Here is a 10,000-nt window from a genome sequence, read left to right as displayed (position 1 = left end):
TGTCTCTTTTGAATCCTTCGCCTTGACCCTGGACTCTGATTCTAATCTAATGCTTTCCATTTTATGACTGAGTAGGCTTTCCCTTCTCATAACTCCTCATTCATGTTTGGATTTTTTAATAGACCTGACATTCTGCTTCTGGGGCTAATGGAGGCTTTCTGGGTGCTTATTTTTTTCTCTATTCCCAAATTAACCTAACAAAGTTAACGAGCCTTTTGTCTGGGAACTCCAGAGGACGTTTGTGGCTCGTGACTCATTGGCTGCCAAGAGCCAGCCAATGAGAACGATCCTGTCAGCGGGGCGACACAGTGAAATGTCAGGTTAATTTATACAGAGACAGTGGTTTGATAGAGCATCAACACGCCTTTGATTTGAATAAAAGAACGGTACTCTTTCTCGGTTGTACTGAAATAGATGCTTCCTCAAGGCGGATATGATAAAACACTTGTTTTTGCGCATGCCTTAATGTCACCTCATTTCTTTTTTTATCCACAATCAAAAAATAACTAACAGCGAAGAATCATCCAACCTATTGAAAGTAAACACAGGTGGATGTGTTCTATTTCTTAACCAATCAAAAGATTATCTCACCTTTGTAGGGCGGGATCTGCAGGCCGTCACTCGCCTGGGCGTCCGCGGCCTCGCCCAGCCCGTGGCCGAGGGCGTGGTCCCGGACGACGGGGTACCCGGCCACCCCGGAGCACAGGGGCCTCTGCTCTTCCTCCTCCACCCTCCCCTCCTCGTCCTCCTCCGTCTCCTCCTCCTCTCCCTCCTCATTGGACGGCTTCTCCCGCCGCTGTCTCACCGTGGGGGCGGGAGAGGGCGGGGCTCCACGGGCCGCCGCCGCCGCCATGAGCTCCTTCTCACGCCTGGCCTCGCAGAGCGCCCGGCCCAGCTCGTGGTTTTGGCGCACTGGTGGGAGAAGGACTGGTTTTATTGACTGGTTTTGTTGGTCTCCATGTAGTTGCTTCGAGAGGATAGTTCTGACAAATTTAGATAGTTTAGAAAGCTTGTTCTGACTAACCTAGATTAGATGGTTTAGTTTTGACACACTTAGCTGGTTTAGAAAGCTTGCTCTGACTAACAAACCTAGATTCGTTTTTGGCAGACTCAGCTAGCTTAGTATGTTTAGTTACGGAAAGCTATGCTAGCTGAGTTTGTTAGCTGTGAGCTAACAAACTGTAAGCTAACCTAGGCGAAAAAGTATCTATTTAAAATATGTATAGGTCCGTATAAATTGCATAGGTATGTATTTAGAGTATGTATAGTTATGTGTGTAGAATATGTATAGGTGTGTATTTGAAGTTTAGGTATGTATTCAGAGCACATGTATGTTTGTATAGCAGAGGCGTGTATTTATAGTATGTATCAATATATACCGAGAGTAAGCAAACCTGTGTATCTAGTTTCATGTATATGAAGTTGTGTTTGTGAAAGACGCACGCACACAAAGTACGGTGCGTCTGGGTGTATCGCACAGAACCAGCATCTCTCATCTCTCTGCTCCACCTCTATCCTGTTTCTCCTCATCTCTTACAGGCACACACTGACGCTGCCTTACCAGCACTCGTTACCATGGTGACCAATTAGATCTGCCTGATTGTTGTGTGTGAATAAGTGTGTGTGTGTGTGCGTGTGTTTGTGTGTGTGTGTGTGTGTGTGTGTGTGTGTGTGTGTGTGTGTGGAAAAAGAGAGCGAGGGACAGAGAGGACAGATAGACAGACAGACAGACAGACAGAGAGAGAGAGAGAGAGAGAGAGAGAGAGAGAGAGAGAGAGAGAGAGAGAGAGACAGAGAGAGAGAGAGAGAGAGACAGAGACAGAGACAGAGAGAGAGAGAGAGACAGAGACGGTGAGAGTGAGAGACGAGGTCAGCTGGCTCTCTCACAACTCCAATTACAAAAGTCGATTGCTACTCAGGATCGATATACAGAATACACACTGCCGCCCTGGTGGCTGGCGGGGGTCCGGGGGGGTTGGACATACGCGAGAGTGTGATTCGTGGACGTAACGTCTCACCGACTATAAAGAGTCTCTGAAGCCATTATCCTGTGATGTCTGCGAACCTTTGAGGAGATGGAAGGGGATTTGATGTGGCGTAACCAAGGGTGATGTGTAATTAAAGGGGGCGTGTCATGTGACTGAGTTTAAGGTAGTGTGGTGGCCTGTTACTTAGTGGGATGTAATTAAGGGTAATGTGATGTAATATAACTTGTGGGATTTCATTAAAGCTAATGTGATGTAATGTAACTTAGCAGGATGGCGTCACCGCTAATGGTTTTCGATGCACGTTTGCATGTTGCAATTAAAGGCACTGTGATGTAATGTCAATTAGCGGGATGTCACAAACGGTATAGCGATGGTACTTAGCGATGTGATTAAAGGTACTTTGTTGTTATTTAACTTATGATGAGAGCATTAAAGGTGCTTCAACAACTTTGTTGTTATTTACCTTCCGGTGAGATAATTAAAGGTACGTTGTCGATTTTTTCCAAACAGTGAGGTAATTAAAGGTACGTTGTTGTTATTTAACTCATGGTGAGGTAATTAAAGGTACTTTGTTGTTACTTAACTTATGCTGAGAGAATTAAAGGTACTTTAACAACTTTGCTGTTGTTTACCTCACGGTGAGATAATTAAAGGTACGTTGTCGATATTTACCAAACGGTGAGGTAATTAAGGTACGTTGTTGTTATTTAACTCATGGTGAGGTAATTAAAGGTACTTTGTAATTATTTACCTAACGGTGATTTAAGTAAAGGTAAGTTGTTGTTGATTTAATTAAAGGTACTTAGCGATGTAATACGTGCAGCTCATCGTGTCTGAATCTCACCTGTGGAGGATTTTCTCCGGCAGGACGAAGGTCGTTGACCCTGGGTGACGTCTCCGTCATCGGACTCGCAGGCCTGCGGGTCGTTTGTCAGGGACAGACAGACAGACAGACAGACAGGAGAAACAAGAGCAGCATGAGCAACACGCCACCCGAAGCTAACCCCGCACGGAGTCTTAGCTCGGGTCACACGGAACACGGACAGGAACAAATGGTGGTGCTGCAGAGCCAAAAGGAGGGGAGGATATACACAGTTTATCTGACGTAGAAGGCCGTATATCCGATGGCCTACACGCACACACTCACACACTCATACAGAGACCAACACACACACACACACACACACACACACACGGAGACACACACACACACACACACACACAGACAGACAGACAGACAGACAGACAGACAGACAGACAGACAGACAGACAGACAGACACACACACACACACCCATATGCGGCTACACACTGACTGTATGCAAACTTCCCACAATGTAGAACACCGTCGGTTTCACGCACCCTTACGCAAATCCATCAGCCGAGACCCGGATAGCGAGCTTTAGGCATCATAGACAGACATAAATAAACACGTGTCTCATTCCAAAGGCCAGACTTCAGCCTTTCAGTTCCGCCCAATTGATCCAGAACACAGTGTGTCCACCCCCGCCGTATTAGCATTATAAATGACCGCCAAACCCTCATTACGAGGATAAAGCCCACTTCTCCCTCCTTCCTCCCGTCTGCCATCACGTAGCAGATTGGGGAAAACGCACCTTGCAGAAGTACATAGATTGAATCAGAAAAAACGGACAACATCTGCTTTTTAGGAAAAGCCATTAGGCAGCAGAAATCCAACTGCCATATTGATCAAACTAGCAAGGCAGCAAACATACCATCGATTAAGTCTGTGGTTCCTGTCAGTTATCATTGCGGTCTTATACCCAATTCCTCAATTTTTTTTCTCTAGTTTTCCCGAACCATCCCCAATTGTTGTCATGTTAATTTATAAATCACTCCTTTGTCTTGATTCTTCTACGCAAATCCCAGCTCTTCTTTTGATGGTGAAATACACTTTGTGCACGGTGCCTTGGGAGAGCCCGGCTACACAAGCGGCTGGGATACATGTTTGAATATCACACGTGTCAACTCTGTGACATACCCGCGCACCCGTTCCCCAACGGACAAACAAAGCAGACTGCCGCGGCGACGAACCCCCGGCGACCCTGACGCTCTCACCTTGCCGCTGTCGTCGCGCAGGTCAAAGGTTAGCTCCAGGTTGGCGAAGAAGTGGTCGGCGAACTCGGGGTACATGTCCAGCACCTCAAGGATCTCCTCACGCTGGATGGTGTGGATGTCGCAGTAGCTGAGGGCGCGTACGTCCGCGTTGGACTTGCCCGGCTTGGAGTACAGGTGGATCATTTCGCCGAAGATGTCGTTCTTGCCTTGAGGGCCGGGGGGAACACATGAACACACACGGGGGTCACATGGAGGAAAGAGAACAGGGCAGGGGACGGTAAATATACAGTAAATCGTAGGCCAGGAGAAGAGATCCAAGGAAGGAAAGGGGAAGGGGTGGAGTTATGAACACATTGGAGGCAGGGAGTACGGATTATAGGAAGGAAGGTAGGAAGGAAGGAAGGAAGGGAGGAAGGAAGACATGTAAGAGTGATACATTGAAGGGAGGCAGGAAGTAGAGATAAAAGGAAGGAAGGAGGAATGGATGGAGATTAATTATAAATATATTAGAGGAAGGATGAAGGGGAAGTAAGGAAGAGTGGAAGCAGACAGGAGACAGGAAGTACAGCAGGAAGAAAGGAAGGAAGGGAGGAGGTTAAGATAAGAGAGAGGCAAAAAGGATAAAGGGGACCAAGGACAGAAAATAGGTGGGATTCAAGAAGAGGGAAGGAAAGAAAAGAATAAACAAGGGTACAATCAATGTGGGTAAAAACATCGACAGTGCGGATTCAAAGCCCCAGCACACCCTAAAGAAGCAGCCATAGCAGCAACTATCCACTAGTATTTCAACGAGCCATCCAAACCTCCGGCCTGCAATGAGATTCATTGCTTTCTAGTGGGTCCTCATGAAACATGCATGACCTGCTCCCCTCGCAATCAACGCCCAATCCAATCCATCCCCACCAATGCACACAGAAACGACCAATCGCAGTGCTTGCTTTGGTATGAGTCATCACAGGACGTTGTTTGTCGGATCTGGGTTATGTTTTAAACTAGACGTGAAGCATAGGAGTCCTTTATTCTTTAAAAAATAGCGAGGGGGGGGGGGGGGGGGCAAAGGTAAGTGGCAAGGTTTGATGAATACATTGAGATGTTATTCATAAACTTTGGTTTCTGCGATTGATCAAACAATGTTTCGGCCATTAACTTGGAGAACCCCTCGCAACTTTCCCACCTCAAACTCCCTCTCTCTGGGATTTTTCTATGCAGGGGTTATGAGATCCTGTAGCCTACTGGTTCCTTGCGGCATGCATCATGCATGATGACCCTATTAACCAGCGCCACACCGCCGTTATGGAAATAGGTTAGGAGTTTGGGAATGTGCTGGGCTGTGATTTTCTATTTGTATATGCTGCTGCAGTGTCATTGGTTGACTGCTCCTCCTTGATTGGTCTAGGTTAACCACATGAGCACGGATCAAATACAAAATAACAAAACATGGCGGGGGTGGGGGTGGGGGGGGATCTGGGTCAGGGTCGGGGAGAGGTCACCATGGGGTCGAAGGAGGCGAGGTTAAGGGTCAGAACAAAGAGACAAGAGTAGGAGATGAAAGAGGAAGGTAGTGTTAAAAAGAGCATCAGAGAGGTTGCAAAATAAAGGGAGAGCCAGAAACATGATCTAAGAGAGAAAGGATGAGACAGCATCAACCATTAGTGTATGCGTGCCAAAGAGAGAGAGAGAGAGAGAGAGAGAGAGAGAGAGAGAGAGAGAGAGAGAGAGAGAGAGAGAGAGAGAGAGAGAAATCAACAAACGACAGAGCCAAACAAGAGAGGCGTGCTTGAAGTCTCCATCACCAGCCTCCATAGAGAGAAAGAGAGAAAGAGAAAGAGAGAGAGAGAGAGAGAGAGAGAGAGAGAGAGAGAGAGAGAGAGAGAGAGAGAGGAGGAGAGAGGGAGAAAATTAAGTCAAAAAATTAAGTAGAAGAGGCGGTGATAAGGGATTGCGAGAGACGGTCAGAATGGAGTGAAAAAAATAGAGAGAGAGAGAGAAAGGAAGAAGAAAGAGAGAGGGAGCAGGGGAGTTTTTGTTCCTCTTTGATTACATGTGGAAGCCACCGGGCCAGCAGTGCCGGCTGACTCCTGGACCTCTGTCACCGGGCACTCCCCGGGCCGGCAATTAAAGCTACATTCCACCCTGGGTATCCTCTAACAGTGGAAAAAGTGGCCATGGATTTAAATAACACGTCCAGTGCCTCTTCCTTCCTCACAACCCTAAATGAACGCAGCGCTTCTCAGTGTAGCATGAACAGCTACTGTGGAAAGAGACGTTTGCGTTCCCAGCTAGCGAGCCTCACTAGCGTAGGCCGTGGGTTTTCCCTCTGAATGCACTGCTGAGTCTCGATATCCTTGTTTCCCGTTTTACATCGTTATAAGATCTGGGCTTCCTTTTTATTTAGACTATTAGCGAACGTAACCACTAGCTGCACCACAACCACAGCCATGTGTGCTCAACCACCCTGTTTATGAAAATATGCTACTATAATACAATATTTTGAGGCAGTATACCGTTGATAGTAACAAATATTAAATTCTATATCAATATTCAAGTATTGTATTAATTGTATTGTGTCGATATTATTTGCATAACGTTTTTCTAGGCACTCAGAGCACTTTCATTGTTGAAGACAATTGTTGTTGTTTTATTGTAAGAATGCTAAGCTAAAATATAACAGTAAGCTAAAATATAACAGTAAGCTAAAATATAACAGTAAGCTAAAATATAACAGTGCAGTGTTTTGTAAAAGGCGTTGTTTTGAGCTCTTAACTCTGGTAAAGGTTGCCCGGGCTCTAGGGAGCGTGGCTGTGCTTTCTCCAACGCTTTCCCCGGGGGTTCAGATCAGAGGAAACACTGTACGCCTCCCTCCCTCCTGTGTCTTTATTAACACACACACACATACACATGCACGCACGCACACAACACACACACACACACACCCTAGCTTTGCTTTGTCTTTCTCCCCCTACTGGTCTCGCACTCTCTCTCTCTCTCTCTCTCTCTCTCTCTCTCTCTCTCTCTCTCTCTCTCTGTCTCTCGCTCTCTCTCTCTCTCTCCTCTCCCTACATTCTCTCCCTGTCACGCCCCCTCTCGCTCTCTCTCTGTCATCCTTCCAAACCACCTCCAACCCTCCCCTCTCTCACCCTCCCCTCTCTCTCTCTCTCTCTCTCTCTCTCTCTCTCTCTCTCCCTCTCTCTACCCTCCTCTCCCTCTCCTCTCTCTCTCTCTTTCTCTCTCCCTCCCTCTCTCTCTCTCCCTCTCTTTCTCTCTACCCTCCTCTCCCCTCTCTCTCTGACATCCTCTCTCTCTTCCTATTCCTCTCCCCTCTTTCTTTCCATCCTTCCCTCCCCTCCCTTCCTCTCTCCCTCCCTTTCCCTCCTCTCCATTCTCCCTCCCCGCCTCTTTCCCTCCCCTCCCCGCCTCTCTCCCTCTCATCCTCTCCTCTCTCCTCCCTCCACTCTCCTCTCTCCATCCCCTCCCCTCCCCTCCCCTCCCTCCTCTCCCCCCCCCTCCATCTGTACACGTTACAATAGCCTTTGATGGCCGCCGTCTGAGCCAGCGCCAAGTGGACCTCAGCTGCCAACAGCGAACCCGCTATGTGACAGCCAATCGGACCAGCAAGCCCCCCTCCCGCCCTCTCTCTCTCCCCCCCACCCTCTCCGCCTCCCTCTCTCTCTCTCCCCCACCCTCTATCTCTCTCTCCCATTGTCCCTCTATCTCTCTCCCACTCTCTCCCCCTCCCTTGCTCCCACCCCAAGTCTCTCTCTCTCTCTCCCACCCTCCCTCTCACCCTCTCAGCCTCTCTCTCTCTCTCTCTCTCTCTCTCTCTCTCTCTCTCTCTCTCTCTCTCTCTCTCCCACCCTCTCTCTCAGTCTCTCTCTCTCTCGCTCTCTCAGTCTCTCTCTCTCTCTCGCTCTCTCTCTCTCTCCTCAGCCCACCTGCTTCAACCCTAATGAAGGGTGGAGGTCAGTGGGTGGGGCTGACGGAGGAGTCCAGCCGAGTCGAAAGCCGAGTGCACCGCTCACGGATTACAGAGACAGGGAAACGTCCTAAGGGAAGGGGAGGCCCCTAAATATCACCGGTCAACGTGCAGCCGTGTTGCAGGGGGATACTATCCACTAGTGCAATCATGTTATTATTATTAGGTAATTTACCAGTGGCTTCCTCGTTGACCCGAGCTGAAGGGGAAAAAAATACAGACATGTACTGGTTACAGACCTGCAAGATCGTCTGTGTTATACTGCAATACCTCAGACACACCACAAGGGGAGGCGGCTGGAGCTCGGACTCACCCAAGATGGCCACCACGATGTCGTCCTTGAGGATCTCGATGGAGCCCCGCGACAGGAAGTAGAGGGAGGTGAGCACGTCGCCGCTGTGCACCAGCGTGTCGCTGGGTGGCGCGTGCGTGGTCTTGAAGCGCATGGCCAGCGCCCGCAGGCAGCCCTTGGTGGCGCCCTGGAAGGCCTTGCAGTCCTGCAGGAGGTTCTTGTTCAGATGGAGGCAGATGTCCGCCTGCAGGCACTCGGGGAAGCCCTTCAGGACCTGGGGGGGGGGGCAGGGGGGAGGGGGGGGGCAGGGGCGAGGGAGGGGGCAGGGGGGAGGGAGGGGCCAAGGCAGATCCGATCAGGTGGGAGGTTCGGTTGCGTCGTGGCAGTCATGTTTTATATTTTACACAGCGTTCAAAAACGATAACAAAGGCGGAACAAGCAGCACGTTGCGATGACGCCGATGCTATGGACGTGTGTGTGTTTGTTTGTGTGTGTGTGTGTGTGTGTGTGTGTGTGTGTGTGTGTGTGTGTGTGTGTGGGGGGGGTGTCTTGTGGGTGTTCTAGAGGGAGGTGATGCGACAATCAGATAGTTTTTTTTTGTCATTTCCTCCAGAGAAATTTGACACAGTTGCCATCTGTGGTTTTTGTTTCCTTCTTCTCAAATTCTTCTTCTGTACTCGTGGAAATACACTGTGCCGTTGCCATGACGATACTTGGTTTGGGCAGCGGGAGGGGCTGGGGGGGGGGGGTATTTTTGGCAGTAGGACATGCTGGGACAAGACTGAACATACAAGACTGAACATTTCACAGCATTGCCATAAACAACGACAAAAATCGTAAAAATATATTTTTACTTGGTGTAAAATATGTGATGTTCTGGCGCTTATACAGTGGGTATAAATTTGCTCAGCTAAATAAGATAGAACATATCTTGGCACAAAGAAACACATTTCAATTACTAAGCTAAAGTATTCTGCTTTGCATTTTTGGCATCCAAATTAGCCAGGATTTATCCTGGCCCTAGGGACTTACCTCGGAACAGATTAAGCCTGCTAGTTCAAGGTATCGCCATCGATACTAAATAAATAATTACAGCATTAGGGCAAAGGTATTTAGAATTCAAAGCTTTTCTTAACAACAGAGGAAGTTAGGGATTAAGTTAAAGTGTACACTTACCCTTGAGGTACAAGAGGTGGAAAACAAATGATGGGACTTAACATAAGTTATAATATTATAAGGCGTAAGAGGTGATAGAGAGAATACTTTGAAAAACAGAGAAGACTGGAGGAAAGCTTAAGACTGACGGACACACACACACACACACACACACACACACACACACACAAAGGCCCACGCTGGAACAACAAAAACACACTTTGGCATCTGCATCTTCCTGTTAGCATGTGGGGATTCAGTTGGCACATGTTTCCTCGCTAGGCTACTACGCTGTCCGATCGGGCTCCGGAAGCCATTTAAAAAATAAATGAAGCAAAAGACTAAAATAACTAAATCCATATAAGATGAGTAAATAATCGAGAGTGCTGTGAAGATTTGGAAAGGAAAGATAGAACGACATTTGGCAAGTGCAGGGCCTCCACAGACCCTCCCTATAGGGGGGAGGGATCGGAGACGGTGGGAGATGGGTCGGTGGGGGGGATCTGTGTTTGGC

General features: G+C 48.3%; 1 protein-coding gene across 1 annotated transcript in view; it reads right to left on the bottom strand.

Annotated features, from left to right (window-relative positions):
* LOC132455473 (potassium voltage-gated channel subfamily H member 7-like) overlaps positions 1–10,000 on the bottom strand; it is a gene marked incomplete at its 5' end in the record, with an annotated part of 34,878 nt that overhangs the window by 10,130 nt on the left and 14,748 nt on the right. Inside the window, 5 exons of the mRNA XM_060049336.1 lie at positions 592–912; positions 2,833–2,905; positions 4,067–4,272; positions 8,215–8,238; positions 8,353–8,596. Of these exons, the coding sequence (XP_059905319.1) occupies positions 592–912; positions 2,833–2,905; positions 4,067–4,272; positions 8,215–8,238; positions 8,353–8,596 (868 nt within the window). The remainder of the gene's footprint in view (positions 1–591; positions 913–2,832; positions 2,906–4,066; positions 4,273–8,214; positions 8,239–8,352; positions 8,597–10,000) is intronic.

The sequence above is a fragment of the Gadus macrocephalus genome, chromosome 4 (genome assembly GCF_031168955.1).
Source record: "Gadus macrocephalus chromosome 4, ASM3116895v1".
In the NCBI taxonomy this organism is placed as follows: domain Eukaryota; kingdom Metazoa; phylum Chordata; class Actinopteri; order Gadiformes; family Gadidae; genus Gadus; species Gadus macrocephalus.
Note: the sequence above shows the minus strand (reverse complement) of the source record. Positions and strands in the feature narration are given on the sequence as shown.